At 48.5% G+C, this 18,338-nt stretch overlaps 1 protein-coding gene across 3 annotated transcripts in view; it reads left to right on the top strand.

The window, feature by feature from the left end:
* Positions 1-18,338, top strand: part of SPICE1 (spindle and centriole associated protein 1) — an 89,461-nt gene that overhangs the window by 41,792 nt on the left and 29,331 nt on the right. For all 3 annotated transcript variants that reach the window (XM_040339162.1, XM_040339161.1, XM_040339163.1), the window contains exons 5-12: positions 915-1,017; positions 3,015-3,136; positions 3,622-3,719; positions 3,898-4,028; positions 5,611-5,751; positions 7,834-8,096; positions 15,290-15,421; positions 17,784-17,919. In XM_040339162.1, coding sequence (XP_040195096.1) covers positions 915-1,017; positions 3,015-3,136; positions 3,622-3,719; positions 3,898-4,028; positions 5,611-5,751; positions 7,834-8,096; positions 15,290-15,421; positions 17,784-17,919 — 1,126 coding nt within the window. The remainder of the gene's footprint in view (positions 1-914; positions 1,018-3,014; positions 3,137-3,621; positions 3,720-3,897; positions 4,029-5,610; positions 5,752-7,833; positions 8,097-15,289; positions 15,422-17,783; positions 17,920-18,338) is intronic.

Genomic DNA, 18,338 nt, shown 5'->3' with positions numbered 1-18,338 from the left:
AAGAGATCGCGCTAAATAAGTGATATGTGAACAAAAAATGACATAAGTTCAATGAATAATATGTCCCGCCACAAAGGCAAGTAAATATATTCTCCCAGGTGATAAACTCAATCCACAAGGAAAAGTGCTGGACAGAAAGATCCTCCACCAACAATATAAAGGCCTCTTACCAAATAAAATTGATCTCCGGTTTAAGAGAGATCAAACAGCGCATAAGAGGCATGAATGGATATCCCATAGACCCCGTGATCAAGTCCGATTGCGACGAAACGTTGGGAGGCGGCGTGCTGACGTCACCGCGTAGTGTTTACCTGATACAGGCTGTGTATTGAGCGGGCCGGCTCACATTTTATTCGTTTGTCTACACTGACATGTAAGTGTAATTTTATTGATTTCGATATTAAACCAAGACGGAATTACGCTATGTGAGGTCTTTTTGTTTCTTATATCCCTGGATGACCTATCGAGAGACGTATCTGTAAAGACAAGTCACTAGGATTTCACCGCTGTTGCTGTCCATTGCTGTCTATGGGATATCCATTCATGCCTCTTATGCGCTGTTTGATCTCTCTTAAACCGGAGATCAATTTTATTTGGTAAGAGGCCTTTATATTGTTGGTGGAGGATCTTTCTGTCCAGCACTTTTCCTTGTGGATTGAGTTTATCACCTGGGAGAATTTATTTACTTGCCTTTGTGGCGGGACATATTATTCATTGAACTTATGTCATTTTTTGTTCATATATATATATGTGTGTGTGTGTGTGTGTCAAGATCCTATGGGGTAAATGACCGCACACGCCAGGAAGACACTTGCTGCAAAAAAGCGCCTAGAGGCGATTGAGTTCCCATGTGTAGCGTTATACAAGTCACTCCATTCATTCTTTCGTTATAAAAAAAAAAATTCTCTCCTTAGATTCTTTCCGATCAGTATCGGATGAAGGATGTCCTGGAGAGATCGGACCGTGCCATATCTGTGGTGAAGGACCTCTTTGGGGACGCCCCCCGCAGGCACACAGGTGACACTGCTATTACTATTCAGACTCTCTGTAATCTTTGAGTTTTCTGAACTTTTTTTAGCCAAAATTTTAATATTTGTTGTCTGGAGGAATACGGCGCACATCAGTGAGTTATTGTTAAGGAGGAACTGCAGTCCGCTCACATCATTTGTAATAAAAACATCTTGGCATCTGATTGGCACTGACGGGCATTACTGATGGGGCACAGACTGGCAGCTGATGGGGGCTGCACTGAAAATCAATGTGCTAATTATCAGCACAGACCCCCCCCCCCCATCTGACAGGGAGAGCCGCCGATCGGCTCTCCCTGTCGGTGCAAACCGAGGAATGCCGTTTACTGGCACTTCCTGGTTTGCGCTGTGATTGGTCACAGCTGATCACGTGGTAAGGAGCCTCCGTCCAGAGGCTCCTTACCACAATTAGAGATGTGGAGTGTCCGAGTGACACACAGCACCACTGATCGCCTCGCTGCGTGCCCCTGCATGTTATCTTGCTGGGCGTCATATGACGCCCAGTCAGGATAACAGAACCACTTCCCGCACGGCCTATAGCAAAATGACGGCCGGGCGGGAAGTGATATAGTAACCATTTTTTTTTTAATGAAATGCATTCATTCAGTGTTTTCTATTGTGATTGGCCACAGCTAATCACATGGTACAGATGGGCTGTGAGTTACTTTGTCTGTACCATGTGATCACTGTGACCAATCGCAGCGTGTAACACAAATGTACACAATGGAAAGCCATTCATTGTGTACAGTTGTCATGTGATCTGCTGTGATTGGTCACAGTGATCACATGGTACTGGCAGCAGCCCGGTACAGTGATCTGTCATAGGCTGTGGCCAGTACCATGTGACCATTGTGACCAATCACAGCAGATCACATGACAACTGTACACAATGAATGGCTTTCCATTGTGGCCCTTGGGGCGTTCTAGGGAGGACGTCACATGATGTCCCCCTGAACAAGAGGGCCCCCGCCTGGCCTATAGATAAAAAAAATCATCATGGGCCGTCCTCCATTGTGTGTGTTGTAATACGGCGAGAGTCACCTCAGGGCAGAAGAGGACAAATAGGATGCCGGTTGTTACTGGCAGTGACTCCGCAGTTCTTGTGATATTAGTGACACCTTGTAGGTAAATATTTGATAGAGAATGTTTTCTTTTGAAGGTTCTGTAGTTGGCCTAAAGATCTGATACAAAGATTTCTGTTTTTATATCCCTGCGAGTGAAAGAAGATCATGTATTGTGTTAGGGAGGAATAAATAGACTTTTATTTATACAGAACTATGAGTCCTATTTCTACCACTATATTACCAAAAGTATTGGGACGCCTGCCTTTACACACACATGAACTTAATGGCATCCCAGTCTTAGTCCGTAGGGTTCAATATTGAGTTGGCCCCGCCCTTTGCGGCTATAGTTCCAGTGAAGGGAACTCATAAGGCGTCGGCATAACAAGACATTTCCATGCTCCCAACTTTGTGGGAATAGTTTGGGGACGACCCCTTCCTGTTCCAACATGACTGCGCACCCGTGCACAAAGCAAGGTCCATAAAGACATGGGTGAGCGAGTTTGGGGTGGAAGAACTTGACTGGCCTGCACAGAGTCCTGACCTCAACCCGATGGAACACCTTTGGGATGAATTATAGTTCCTTCACCCCCTTCTTGTCCAACATCAGTGCCTGACCTCACAAATGCGCTTCTGGAAGAATGGTCAAACATTCCCTTAGACACACTCCTAAACCTTGTGGACGGCCTTCCCAGAAGAGGTGAAGCTGTTATAGCTGCAAAGGGCGGGGCCAACTCAATATTGAACCCTACGGACTAAGACTGGGATGCCATTAAAGTTCATGTAAAGGCAGGCGTCCCAATACTTGTGATAATATAGTGTATATACCGGTGTATGCCTCTGATCTATGGTGGTGTCTGTAGACATGTATATAGGTGTATGGGGGTTATTCACGAGTCACCAATTGTCCCTTTTATAACTCCAGGCTTTCCCAATGTCACAACGGCTCCATCCTGCGACCTGGAAACCTCTTGTGGTCCGATCGTGCAGAAGAAAGACCCTCCCACCCGCCTGTCCATCCTCAGCGAGAGCGTCATGGACTCCCAGGTAACGGAGACAGAATTTGTTTATGGCCCAAACTCCAGACATGAAGCTCAATGCAAACTTTTATGTTTTTATGGGATGTTTTACCAGTCACAAGATTTGTAATTCTGTCTAGCCGGTCCTGTGATTTACACAGCTCTGCCAAATGGCACCGCCTGACAAGTGACCGAACGGCTCTCTGTTGCAGTTAAAGTGATTGTAAACGATCACCTTGTAAAACAATCCATTCAGTTTAACCGCTTGCTGACTGTATACTGTGTGTGTGTGTGTGTGTGTGTATGTGTGTGTGTGTGTATATATATATAATATGTGTGTGTGTGTGTGTGTGTGTGTGTGTGTAGAGAGGAGGAGAGGGAGAGAATATATTGTGTGTGTGTGTGTGTGTGTGTGTGTATAGGAAATAGGGCTTTAGCAGACTAATCAACACACTTATAGAAGATTGTTTAGATATACATCAGATAGTTTATGATTGGAAATATTTGATTTAGGCTCTTAATGACGTGGATGAGAGTGGATCAGAAGAAGATGATGATGATGACGATGAAGACGTTTCCATTACTTTCCAGCCCGGCCTTACCACTGACAGGTGAGTCGTCCTCTTTTATTTTGGCCGTATATATAGTGAACATTTGGATTGAATACATGTGAGATCCTCTATTATGGGCGGTTATTATTTAGTAAATTCCATGGAAGGCGGGGCCTTTATTTTGCACTCTGGTAAAACATTCGTATAACACGGAACCTTCACAATCTTCTTCTTCCAGGGCTTACCAGATAATGAATGAAGAGCGTTTCCATCCAGCGTCTCGTCACCCATCAACAGGCAAAGAGGAGGATGCAGACAACCAGTTTGTGACCCCCAAAAGCTCCGGTCACCCCACCAACGGCCAAATAGGTAGGGCTGCTTAACCCCCACCCCCCCCCCCCCCCAAATACATATCATCACAACTACTTTGTGCATCCAGGCGGATTATACCACGTTTTTTTTTTATGGACAAATTGGGCTTTTCATTTTGCTGTTAAATTGGTAATTAAATTTACTATTTTGGCCCAGTTTTCCTTTTATTATTATTTTAATATATATTATCAAAAGAAAAACTGGGCCATAATCGTAAAAAAAAAAAAATAGAGATAAAAAATATATATATATTTATTTATTTATCTCTCTATACACATTATATATATATTCAAAGTAGAAAAAAATTATATATGTATGTATTCATGTATGTGTATATGTATGTACGTACGTGTGTGTGTGTGTATATAATAAATATATAATTTACTTTTTTGTCCCAGTTTTCCTTTGATGATTAAATAGAAAAAAGTTTTTATTTATTTATCAAAGAAAACTGGGACGAAAAAGTAAAAAAAAAAAAAAAAATATATATATATATATATATATATATATATATATATATATATATATATATATATATATATATATATATATATATATATATATATATATATACATACATACATACACATACACACACTTTATATATAATATTTTTTATATATATATATTTCTTGCCATTATTATAATTTACTACTAAAGAACTACCCAAAATTAATTCTCCTGCTCCTGACGATTGCAGTGATACCACATATATGTGAATGTTAGTTGTTGTTTGTACCCGTAGTACAGCCCAGAAAGAATGGTGCGTATTTTGCATTTTTCCCTGCCTAAGACACACTGACACCAATTATTAAAAATGTTTTTTTTATTTTATTCTATTCTACACAAAATATGCTGACCCTAACCTTTTTGACTGTGACCCTAACAATAACCCTGGCAGCCTTGATTGTGTGTGTGTGTTTGTTTTTGTTTTTTTGTTTTTTATTCTTTTTCATTTTTGTTCGATTGTTTTTTTTACACATTTGGATTGTTTACAATTCTTCTCCTGCCAGAAGAGGAAGATACAATGGGGATTATTCAAGTGCACTTGGAAGTGCAGTCGCTGTAAATCTGAGGGGGACATGCAAGGAAAATGCAGCATTTTTTAGCTTGCACATGATTGGATGATCAAATCAGCAGAGCTTCCCCTCATTTCAGATCTTTTCCTCAGATCTACAGCGACTGCACCTCCAAGTGCACTTGTAGTGCAAAGTGGATTTGCCTTTTGTAAAGCAACCCAAATGTATCATTCTCTTCATTCAGAAAAGGAAGAAAAACAAAGGGACGGGCATCACAGAGACTGATCACTGTGATAGCCAATCGGAGGCTATCGCAGCGATCAGGTGATCCGGAACTGATAGTCCCGTTCTTTAGTACATAGTGGTACTGGGAGCGCGCTGTGCGGTGTACTCTCGGCACAAAAGGAGGTACGCATGTATGTGACCCCATAGAAAAAAGCCCACTTCCACGAGGCCGCGTATGTGTGTGCGGTTGGCATGAAGGGGTTAATGTTGTATGCCGGTTGGTTAAGAAGCTAAAAATAAATGAAGATCTTTTACGCTCTGACATTTTTCTGCAGCGTTAAATGCCACCACAGCTGTAAGGAAGGTCAAAACCCGCCTGACGGAGGAAGAGCAAGCAGAACCTGAAGATCCAAAATGTGTAATTGGCAGAATACTGAACCCCAACCCCCCAAATCACCACCGGGTGGCGGCAAAAGGTGAGCCAAAGATTGTGCAAGAGGAGATTACCAAGACAAATGTATATTATGGTGGTTTATCTTCTACTTCCTGTTCCCCATGGCAAGATAGAGGGAAATTCCCCCCAAAGGGGGCACAGCTATCAAATCTCAAAGCTGAAAGTGAAAGCTTTTTTTTTTTTTTTTTTCTTTAAATCGAAAATCCACCCAAAAGTGGAACTTTCGCTTTAAGCACTCCTCACCCCCTTACATGCCACATGGGGGCTTTGCTAGGTGTGGGACTTCCTGTCCCACTTCCTCCTTCCGCCCAGGGGCTGCCTAGGCGACTCCTCCTCTCGCCTTAGGCGGCCCCTCCCTCTAGGCGGTCTCCTGGGACAGGTCCCAGGAGACCGCCTGTCCACTCCGGGAGTGCAGCGCGACTCGTACGTGCGCCATGCGTGCCCGGCCGTGAAGCCGAAAGCTGTCACGGCCGGGTGCCCAGAGTGGCAATGGAGGCGCCGGCGGAGAGGAGGGAGAGAGGAGCGACGCTCCGTTCGGAAGCATCGCTGGACCGTGGAACAGGTAAGTGTTTATTAAAAGTCTCAGCTTTTTGTAGCTGCTGACTTTTAATAAACCTAAAAAGCCTGGAACTCCGCTTTTAAGAACAAGCAGAAGAGGGCGCCATCAACGAATTACAGTGGAACCTTGGATTACGAGCATAATCCGTTCCAGGAGAATGCTTGTAATCCAAAGCGCTCGCATATCAAAGCGAGTTTCCCCATAGAAGTCAATGGAAACAATAATTCGTTCCACATTGACTTCTATGGAATGCAATATCGCATGTGGCCAGGGGTGGGGCGGGGGCGCTGGAGACCCTCGGAAATACTCAGGGACAGCTCGGCTGATCTCGGAAACACACGGACACAGTGATTCCGAGTATTTCCGAAACGGCTCCAAACCGTTCTGAGTGTCACTGGCGCACCCACACCTCTGGCCAAATGCGGTACTGCACACCCCATTAGCTTGAATTCTGCTTGTTTGGGGGGCAACACTTGCAAACCGAGTCAGAATAAAAAAAAAAAAAGTTGTTCGTTATTCAAAACGTTCGTTAACCGCGTTACTCGTAAACCGAGGTTCCACTGTACCACTTTAGGTAATGCCCATATATAATGCTGAATGACAGCACTCCTCTCAGCACCTCGAGCGCTGTCACTTAGATCTCCTGCTGAGCAGTGTAGTCCAACCGCGATGGGATGGTGGGTAGCACACTGTCAACCAAACTAGCTCCGCAACCGCGGATCATTAGGGATCAAATGGTACAAGCCCTTGGTCCCCAGGAGAAGTGTTTCTCAACTCCAGTCCTCAAGGCCCTTGGTCCCCTAGACCAGTGTTTCTCAATTCCAGTCCTGAAGGCCCTTGGTCCCCTAGACCATTGTTTCTCAACTCCAGTCCTCAAGGCCCTTAGCCCCCTAGACCAGTGTTTCTCAATTCCAGTCCTCAAGGCGCTTGGTCCCCTAGACCAGTGTTTCTCAACTCCAGTCCTCAAGGCGCTTGGTCCCCTAGACCAGTGTTTCTCAATTCCAGTCCTCAAGGCCCTTGGTCCCCTAGACCAGTGTTTCTCAACTCCAGTCCTCAAGGCGCTTGGTCCCCTAGACCAGTGTTTCTCAATTCCAGTCCTCAAGGCCCTTGGTCCCCTAGACCAGTGTTTCTCAATTCCAGTCCTCAAGGCCCTTGGTCCCCTAGAGCAGTGTTTCTCAACTCCAGTCCTCAAGGCGCTTGGTCCCCTAGACCAGTGTTTCTCAATTCCAGTCCTCAAGGCCCTTTGGTCCCCTAGACCAGTGTTTCTCAACTCCAGTCCTCAAGGCGCCCCAACAGGTCATGTTTTCAGGCTTCCCATTGCCCAGGTGATTTGATCAAGTAAAGTAATTCGTAATTACCACAGTCGTTTCATCTGAGGGAAATCCTGAAAACATGACCTGTTGGGGGGCGCCTTGAGGACTGGAGTTAAGAGAGACTGCCCTGGGGGATTCAACCGATTTTGAATTTGCAGCGATGTTTTTCCTGTGAAGAGAACCTCTGCATTGTACTGTGATTTGTGAAACAATTTTCCTGTTTTTATTGAAGGTAAGAAAAAACGCTCCTCGCGCCCCCCCACTCATCGCAGGGCGGAGTCGGTTTCTGCGGCCTCGGCTTGTGAAATGTCCAGTTGCAGCCAGTCCAGTTTGGATGTCCTGAGCCAGATGATGCAGGAAGTAGAGCTGGACTTGGAGGACTACGAGAAGCAGACGGGCCGGGAGGTGGACACCCTGCCAAAGGCTCAGGGGCTGACGGGCTTCACCATGTCTCTTGTCGGCTCCATACGGCGGCTGGTGTGTTCTCTAAAGGAGGTGAGACCTGACCACACACAGGGCGAGATTTACTAATACCGGAGCGTGCCAAATCTGGTGCAACTCTGCATAGCAACCAATCGGCTTCCAGGTTTTTTTTTATCAAAGCTTAACCAATTGCTTACTGGGGGGGGTTTACCCCCTTCCTGCCCAGGCCAATTTTTAGCTTTCAGCGCTGTCGTGCTTTGAATAACAATGGAGCAGTCATACAACACTGTACACACGTGAAATATTTATCTTTTTTTTTTTCACACAAATAGAGCTTTCTTTTGGTGGTATTTAACCACTTCCGGACCGCCTCCTGCACATATACGTCGGCAGAATGGCACGTCTGGGCACATGTACGTACAGGTACGTCCTGTACTAGTACCCGGTCGCGGGCGCGCTCCTGCGACCCGGTCCGAAGCTCCGGGACCGCGGCCCCGATCGCCGCTGGAGTCCCGCGATCGGTCCCCGGAGCTGAAGAACGGGGAGAGCCGTGTGTAAACACGGCTTCCCCGTTCTTCACTGTGGCGGCGCATCGATCGAGTGATCCCTTTTATAGGGAGACTCGATCGATGACGTCACACCTACAGCCACACCCCCCTACAGTTGTAAACACACACTAGGTGAAACGAAACTCCTTCAGCGCCCCCTGTGGTTAACTCCCAAACTGCAATAGTCATTTTCACAATAAACAATGCAATTTAAATGCATTTTTCTCTTTCGTTCATAGACGGACACAGCCTTCATTGACCTTAGGGTTATGCTTCTTCCTACCAGGAGATTTAGGCAGAATTCTACAGCACTTAAGGTGTTAAAAACTTTCCTTCATGCTGCTCCTCCCAGGGGGCGTGGCTCCCCCAGGCATAACCCACACCCTGCTTTAGCAGCCTCAGTTTGTTTTCTGCCTAACGACAGGAGGTCAAGGCTATCTCTGGAGTTCCTGGACTCTGGAGTTTTTTTCTGGCGATTTTTCTCGCTTTTTTTATTATTCCTGCATTTTTGAATCCTGCGATTCTTCTATCAACAGCCGACTGGGTGACAGGCTGGGTCCTCGACTCTTGTAGTCCCCCCATGTTCGGCCTTCGAGCGTGTGCCGGCCCTCAGCTCAGCTTTGGGACGTCCACGACAGGCCCCATTGCTCCAGGGGCGGCCGGGGAACTTTGGTTCTAGGGCACACATATGACCGGTCTCTATGGCTTTGTCACAGTGTGTCTGGCCGACAGCCATGCCGTTTACGGACGTTGGTTCTGTCTGGGATACCTCCAGCCGGGTAGTCGCAGGACAGGTAAGTAGTGGCCCCTTACTCAGGTAAGTGGTCTGGCTGGTGGTTTCCCTGGGGAGGTCGACTGAGGGTCCGCCCTGCTTTCCTCTCTCCCCTTCCTCTCCCTCCTTCCCCTGACTGGGTAGTGGCTGTGAAGGGGGGCCTCCTGGGTTTTCTTTATTACCACCGGGGCCCGTGTGTTGTTAGGGGGACTGTGTTGTTACTCTGGAGGGTGCTGCTGTGTGCTGCTGTGTTCTATGAGGTAATTTTTACCTCAGACAGCGGCCGTCTTGGAAATCTCCTTGGTAACGCTGTGATTCTTTTCTGAGGTAACAGACAAAGCAGTCAGGGCTGCTGTGTTCTATGAGGTAATTTTTACCTCAGACAGCGGCCGTCTTGGAAATCTCCTTGGTAACGCTGTGATTCTTTTCTGAGGTAACAAAGCAGTCAGTGCTGCTGTGTTCTATGAGGTAATTTTTACCTCAGACAGCGGCCGTCTTGGAAATCTCCTTGGTAACGATGTGATTCTTCCCTGAGATGACTCGGCACAGCCTCTGGTCAGTTTTAGTGCTGTTACAGTTTTAGTGCTGTGAATCTTCCATGAGGTGAATACACATCACAGTCAGCACATCAGAGCACACCTCAGGTTTTTCAGCTCCCTCTGCAGCTGGGTGGGGTGGTGAATACCGGGGGCCCCCATGCTCTGCAATAGCAGCAAGGAGGTGACCAGTGGGGTTTTTTTGTCCTGCCTTGCAGGGTGGGTGACTCAGCGCTGACACTATGGAACTCAAGCTATGCCTGAGTTAACCCTTAACGCCCCTCCCCCTGCCACATCTGTTATGTTGGCTGTCCTGGGTTTCTTGCCAGGTTTGAAGCAGCTAGTGCCCAGATGGGGGGTAAAAAAGCGCCCCCTCCCTGAAGCCTGCTTCTGGGGATGACACAGAATCGCTGTTTTTTTTTCTGGTTCTGTTATGTCAGAGGCTGCGGGTTTTAACCCTTATGGATAGTGAGGATGACTCTGCTGCAGTCAGTTGCTGGCAAGAATTTGTTGGAGCTCTTGTTTCTGCGGTGCGTGAGGCTCTAAAAATTGAGGATGTGGCGGAGACACCTCCGTGTCAGTACCAGCAGACTACCACGCATCGCTGAAGTGTTTCCTTGTGTTCCTTATTTGGACTATATGTTATACAAGGAATGGGATGCACCGCAAAAAGTTTGTCAAAAAACTTTGCAACCCGTTACCCCCTTGAGGGGGGCTTTAAAAAAAAAAAAAAAAAGTAGGTCTCTCCTCCGCCAGTGGACCCCCCTGTGTCCAGACTGCGCAAGGCCACCACATTGCCTGTGGAAGGGGCTCCTGCATTTCAGGATCCCGCTGATAGGAGAGTGGAGGCCGTGGCCCGCTCCCTATTCACGGTGGTGGGTTCGGCGGTGAGGCCGGGGCCCTGGCAGGCCCCGACTAAAAGGGCGAAGCTCCTGCTGCAGGAGCTGGAAGAAGGACCTCTAAGGTGGCCTTGGTGATCACCGTTAAGGGTGAACGGTCCTGTTGGGTCTTCCCTGACTGGCATCATTGAGGATGCCACAGGTGGTAAGCGCATGCTGTTCCCACGGTTTGGGAAGGGCTAGGGACCTCGCCCTGTGCAAGGACCCTCCTTGCCTACCTCCGAGCGTTTTTTTCGCTCGCCCTGTGCGGTGGGGGTAGGTCTACATGGTGCTTGAATCCCCGCTGCGGGGTAGCAGCGCACCGGATACCGCATGCCTAACAAGTCTGCGGACATACCTGCTTCCGCCTGAAGGTCTGCTCCCGCCCGTGTCTCGGGTGGGAGACTGGCTTCGCATTGCGAAGTGTTTTCCTTGGGGTACAAGATTGAGTTTCTCTCTTGTCTGCCAAACAGGTTTTTTCCCTCCGGCTTCTGGCCTCCTCCGGTTCGCCGGTTGACTCCGTCAGGGGCTGTCCAGGATCTTCTGGTCAGGGGAGTGATTGTGCCAGTTCCCTCGTTGGAACGGTCTCTGGGTTTTACTCCATTCTGTTTGTGTCCCCATGGAGGATGGGGCCCGGTCGATCCTGGGCCTCAAGTCCCTCGTTTTGTTTTGTCAGGTTTTTCTGGCATCCTTGGATGTCATGAACGTGTACCTGCATATCCTCAAACCACCAGAGATTCTGTGCTTTGCGGTCGGGGGGGACCATTTTCAATGGTGTCCTTCCCATTCGGCGGGTTTTCGCCAAGGTGCTCATACCGATACTGGCCCGGCTGTGACAGCGGGGGTTTGTTATCATGGGATGTCTGGATGACATTCTCCTACGAGCTTCTTCGAGCTCTGCATTGGTGGAGCCGTGTCTATCACGTGTCGGGCTCTCCGAGTGTTCGGCTGGTTTCTGGATTGTCCTGAAATCAGGGTTGCTTCCGTCTCAGGGATACCTGAGACTGGTCCTGGATTCCTCCGGGGCGGGAGTGTTTTTCTCCTAGCGGAAAAACTTCAGACTCTGCTATCTGCTGTGCAGCAGTTGCCGACCCAGAAGCGGTCATCTCTGCGATTCTGCAGGAAGGTTCTGGGTCAGTTGGTAGCCTCTTTCGAGGCGGTTCCGTATGCCCAATTCCACGCCAGGGTACTACGGAGGGAACTGCTGTCACGATGGGACTAGCTTCCGTCATCTCTGGATTACCAGATTCAGTTGAGTCATCTGATCATGTCTCCCCTGGTATGGTGGCTGGCGTTTCCGGTGCTTCGGGCCGGAAAGTCATTTTTCTGCAGGCCACTGGACAGTGGTCACGACGGATGCCAGCCTCTCCGGTTGGGGAGGGGCGCTTGGGGCACCCAGTCAGCCCAGGGGCACTGGACTCAGGTGGAGTCCTGCCTACTGATCAACGTTCTGGAGCTCCGAGCAATCAAGCTTTGCCTTACCAGGTGGTCCCTGGATCTACAGGGCCGACCGGTCAGGATCCTGTCCGATAACACCACGTCCGTGGCGTAGGTTGATCATCAGGGAGGCACACGGAGTTCTGTTGCAGCGACGGGGGTCGCGCGCATCCTTTCGGTGGGCCGAAGGGGCCGTTCCGGCTCTATCGGCTGGGTACATTCCGGGAATACGGAATTGGCTAGCCGACTACCTAAGTCGCACTGCACTGGGCCAAGGAGAGTGGTCTCTCCACCCGCAGGTGTTTCGGGGTCTGTGCCGAAAGTGGGGCACTCCGGACGTGGACCTTCTAGCGTCCCGTCTCTATATCGGTAGGTGCCACGGTTCGTGGCCAGGTTTAAGGACCCGTGGGCGGACGCGTCAGGCGCGTTGGTGGCTCCTTGGGGTCGCTGTCGCCTACTTTACACCTTCCCTCCTCGGAAGCTTCTTCCTCGCCTGCTGCGCAGAGTAGAAGCTGTAGGGATTCTATCGGTCCTGATTGCCCCAGATTGTCCGCGTCGCTTCTGGTACGCGGACCAGGTGCGTCTGCTGGCAGACGCCCCCTAGCGTCTTCCCCTGGGAATTGATTTTCTGTTACAGGGTCCAATCTTCCACCCTGTTTCACAGGCACCGGCCTTAGCGGCGTGGCTGTTGAGAGCCAGGGGCTTAAGGACCGAGGCCTATTGGGCTCGGTGGTCTCTACCGTGCTGCCTGCACGGAGGTCTACCTCACGTAGGTTTTTTCCTCATACATGGAAGGCCTACTTCTCTGTGTGTGGGGAGATGAACTGGCACTCTCGTACATGCGTTGTGTACAGGATTCTGCTGTCTTTGCAGCAGGGAGTGGTTCAGGCTCTCGCCTTACGTACGGTTAGGAGCCAGATTTCTGCTCTGGCTGTTTTTTACTTGCAGCGACCCTTGGCATAGCACTCCTGGGTGCGTGCGTTGGGTCAGGGGGTCTGGCAGGTGGCCCCTCCGGTGCGCCCTCCATTACCCCCATGGGACTTGAATTTAGTCCTTTCAGTGCTTCGGGATGCTCCCTTTGAGGACATTCGGGAGGTTTTTTGTTTTATTGTCACAAAAGGTGATTTTATTTCTGGTAGCAATTACCTCGATCAGACGGGTGTCTGTCTGTTCTGGTGGCCTTGTCTTGCAAGGCTCCCTGCTTGGTCATCCGTAAGGATGAGGTGGTGCTGCGGCCGCAGCCGTTTTTTTCTCCCTAAGGTCGTTTCGGCTTTTCACTTGGATGTGGACATTGTTCTTCCATCCTTGTGTCCTCAGCCGAAGAACCCGAAGGAGGCCACTTTACATTCTTTGGATGTGGTTCGGGCCCTTCGAGTTTACTTGTCGGCGACAGCTCCGTTCCGGAAGTCGGACTCGCTGTTCGTGTCTGTGTCCGGTCCCAGTAAGGGCCTGGCAGTTTCGTCGGCCACCATTTCCAGGTGGATCCGACGGATTGTGCTTCAGGCCTATGCCCTGAAGGGCGGGCGCCCCCCTTTCGGGTCATGGCGCATTCGACCAGGGCGATCGGGGCCTCTTGGGCTTTCCGACACCAAGCCTCTGTGTTACTGGTGTGTAAGGCTGCGACCTGGTCGTCGGTCCACGCTTTTTCAAAGTTTTATATGGTGGATGTGAGTGCATCTTCGGATGCCTCCATTGGCCGCAGGGTGTTACAGGCGGCAGTTTAAGGTTGGAGTTCCTCCGTTGAGTAACTCCGGTTTTTGTTTGGGGTGTAACCTGTTTTTGCTGTGTTATTTTTCCCACCCCTCGAATTTTTTTGACACTGCTTGGGGACGTCCCTAAGGTCAATGAAGGCTGTGTCCGTCTATGAACGAAAGAGAAAAAAGGATTTTTGTACTCACCGTAAAATCCATTTCTCTGAGTTCATAGACGGACACAGCACCCACCCCTCCTTTGTTTGTACTGCTTGTTACGAACTGAGGCTGCTAAAGCAGGGTGTGGGTTATGCCTGGGGGAGCCACGCCCCCTGGGAGGAGCAGCATGAAGGAAAGTTTTTAACACCTTAAGTGCTGTAGAATTCTGCCTAAATCTCCTGGTAGGAAGAAGCATAACCCTAAGGTCAATGAAGGCTGTGTCCGTCTATGAACTCAGAGAAATGGATTTTACGGTGAGTACAAAAATCCTTTTTTTGCTGTGAAAATTACAATGGTCCCAAAAATGTGTCAAAATTGTCCGAAGTGTCCGCCATAATGTCGTAGTCACGAAAAAAATCGCTGATCGCCGCCATAAGTAGTAAAAAAAAAAAATTATAAAAATGCAATAAAACTATGCCCTATTTTGTAAACGCTATAAATTTTGCGCAAACCAATCGATAAATGCGTATTGCGTTTTTTTTTTTAATCAAAAATAGGTGGAAGAATACGTATCGGCCTAAACTGAGGAAAAAAAATGTTTTTTTTTATATATTTTTGGGGGATATTTATTATAGCAAAAAGTAAAAAATACTGAATTTTTTTCAAAATTGTCGCTCTATTTTTGTTTATAGCGCAAAAAATAAAAACCGCAGAGGTGATCAAATACCACCAAAAGAAAGCTCTATTTGTGGGGAAAAAAAGGACGCCAATTTTGTTTGGGAGCCACGTCGCACGACCGCGCAATTGTCTGTTAAAGCGACGCAGTGCCGAATTGTAAAAACCCCTTGGGTCATTTAGCAGCATATTGGTCCGGTCCTTAAGTGGTTAATGACTAATGGGGTTTTTATTATTATGCTAAAGAAACAAAAGACCAAAATTTAGAAGGAAAAAAAATATTTTCATAGTTTTATTATCCGTTTTGTAAAACAATTATATTTTTTTTTACATGAACTTTACTAGGGCTTATTTTTGGGGAAATGCGGTACTACTGATGACTTTTGTAAAATGTGCTTTTTATATACAAATAATGATCCCTCTGTAAGGCACAGCATAGCGGACAGTTTGGTGAGCTGATCGATTGTCCCGTCGATTATCAATCGCTCTGAATGGATAGAACGCTTGAGCTGTGTGATATTTCTGATGGGAGGTCATGTGACATTTTATGCCGTATTTCATCCTTGCAGGGGGACCGGCGGCTGCATCAGGAAATTCTGCAGCGTCAGCGTTTGCAGGAGGAGTTCGCTGAGCAGAGGCTGCTGATCGATGCGCTTACAGCTGAAATTCTCTCCATGAAGGAAAACTTCTCTATGTCTCTGGTAATCTCAGATTTCATTCTTTTATAAATTCCAGCCGGACTTGTTGAGAATATCCCATGTGATTTAATCAGTGCCTAGATTTACAGAGTTCTTTTAACCACTTCAATACCGGGCTTTAAAACCCACCTCCTTCCCGGGCCTATCCTGGCACTTCTCTCCTACATGTACAAATCCTCATTCTTTTGCTAGAAAATTACTCAGAACCCCCAAACATTATATATGTTTTTTTTAGCAGACACCCTAGGGAATAAAATGGCGGTCATTGCAACTTTTTATCTTGCACCGTATTTGCGCAATAATTTTTTAAACGGCTTTTTTTTGTAAAAAAAATGGTTTCATAAATTAAAAAATAACAAAACAGTAACGTTAACCCAATTTTTTGGTAAAATATGAAAGATGATGTTACGCCGAGTAACTAGATACCTAACATGTCACGCTTTAAAATTGCGTACACTCATGGAATGGCGCCAAACTTCGTTACTTTAAAATCTCCATAGGCGACACTTTAAAATGTTTACAGGTTGCCAGTTTAGAGTTGCAGAGGAGGTCTAGTGCTAGAATTGTTGCACACGCTCTAACGCACGCGGCGACACCTCACATGTGTGGTTTGAACGACGTTTACACACGTGGGCGGGACTTACGTGTGCGTACGCTTCTGAGCGCGAGCTACCGGGGACAGGGGCATTTTTATTTTACTTATTTCTTTATTTTTTACACTTTTTTTTACACTTTTTTTTTTTCAATCGCTTTTATTCCTATTACAAGGAATGTAAACATCCCTTGTAATAGGAATGTGTGTGACAGGTCCTCTTTAAGGAGAGATGCGGGGTCAATAAGACCCCACATCTCTCCTGCAGGCTGGAAAGAATGAGATCGTGAAAAAAAATTCACAGATCTCATTCAAACTAGCCGCAATTGCGGTTTGTTTACTTACGGGGACCCGGGCGTGACGTCATCACATCGCGCCCGGGCCTCCGACGGTCATAGAGATGACTGGTGACCAGATCGTCACCAGTCTTCTCTATGGCAAACATCCGGCGGACGGCGATCATCTCTCCGGGCCCCCGGTGGGACGGGAGAGCCCGGAGAAGCACCGGATGGCGGCGGGAGGGGGGGGATGTCCCCTCCCGCCGCCTGTAAGAACGATCTAGCGGCGGAACCGCCGCTATGATCGTTCTTACGGTGCGCAGGATCGCCGCCGCTAAAAAATGATATCTCAATGATGCCTCCGGGTGCAGGCATCATTGAGATATCCCCCCCGCAAAGCCCATCACGTCATATGACGTCCACCCAGGATAACAGGTCCCCGTTTTGGACGTCATATGACGGCGTGCGGGTGTCAAGTGGTTAAAGCTTAAAGTTTAATCTGCTTTTTGATCTTTCCTGGTTCCCTGCCGGGGACCCTGATGTGAGGGTGGGCTCTGCTGGGGACCCTGATGTGAGGGTGGGCTCTGCCTGGGGACCCTGATGTGAGGGTGGGCTCTGCCTGGGGACCCTGATGTGAGGGTGGGCTCTGCTGGGGACCCTGATGTGAGGGTGGGCTCTGCTGGGGGATCCTGAGGTGAGGGTGGGCTCTGCTGGGGACCCTGATGTGAGGGTGGGCTCTGCTGGGGACCCTGATGTGAGGGTGGGCTCTGCTGGGGACCCTGAGGTGAGGGTGGGCTCTGCTGGGGACCCTGAGGTGAGGGTGGGCTCTGCTGGGGACCCTGAGGTGAGGGTGGGCTCTGCTGGGGACCCTGAGGTGAGGGTGGGCTCTGCTGGGGACCCTGAGGTGAGGGTGGGCTCTGCTGGGGACCCTGAGGTGAGGGTGGGCTCTGCTGGGGACCCTGAGGTGAGGGTGGGCTCTGCTGGGGACCCTGAGGTGAGGGTGGGCTCTGCTGGGAACCCTGAGGTGAGGGTGGGCTCTGCTGGGGACCCTGAGGTGAGGGTGGGCTCTGCTGGGGACCCTGATGTAAGGGGACACTCTGCTGGGGACCCTTATGTAAGGGGGTTGAGTCTCTGCTGGGGACCCTGATGTATGGGGGACTCTTATGTAAGGGGGGACTCTGCTGGGGACCCTGATGTATGGGGGGATTCTGTGATGGGGGTTCATTTGAATTGTATTCATTCATTTTATAGCACAGATTTGTTGTGTGTCCCCTGAATATTTGTGAAGTATACTCTGTGGCCCTCGTACTGAGAAGTATGGAGGCCCCTGAGATAAAGGAAGGGGCGGAGTCCTCTGGCAGCGCAGAGTATTTCAGGAGGAAAGGTTTCTATAGAGAAATATTATTCTATATCTTCTGAATGAATTCTTTGCCGGCTGCAGAATTTACATGAAAATTGTTCCGGATTGCTTTGACTTTGTTCTCTTCCCTCCCAGCTCAGCCAGCAGGTGATGTCTGACTCCTCCCCCTCTCCTCTACAAACACACAGAGCTCCTCCCCCTAAACCGGAGCGGAGAAGAACCTCGGCGGGTTCATTGTCTGGCCAATCGCTGAGTATGGTGACTGAGCTCGGTGAGTTATTTCTATAGACCCTCCCCCCTCCCTCCATGGTGATTCTCATACAAGTGGGGGAACAGAATACAATACAGAAAATGGAACAAAGAATTCTCCATACTGATTGGCCAAACACATCAGTAATAAGAATCCGGAGGTGAGAGATCGGCACACACAAGTTTCCCCTCTGGAGCTTCCTTCCCCAACATTGGGAATCCTTCTCAGAACTTTTAGGTGTTGGCGATCCCTCATTGGAGGGGCTGTAAAGGTTTGTTTTTTATTTTATATATTGGTTCCTTTAAGCTAGTGCATTGTTGGGTCACTTACCTTTTCCTTCCATTTCCCTTCTTTCTTTGTCTGAATTTCTCACTTCCTGTAAGCTTGCCCCCATCATCCGAGACGTTCTGGTTGGGGGTTAGTCAGCGTGCTCGGCCCCT

Source organism: Rana temporaria, chromosome 2 (assembly GCF_905171775.1).
Source record: "Rana temporaria chromosome 2, aRanTem1.1, whole genome shotgun sequence".
Lineage (NCBI taxonomy): Eukaryota > Metazoa > Chordata > Amphibia > Anura > Ranidae > Rana > Rana temporaria.
This window is presented reverse-complemented; position numbering and strand designations above follow the sequence as displayed.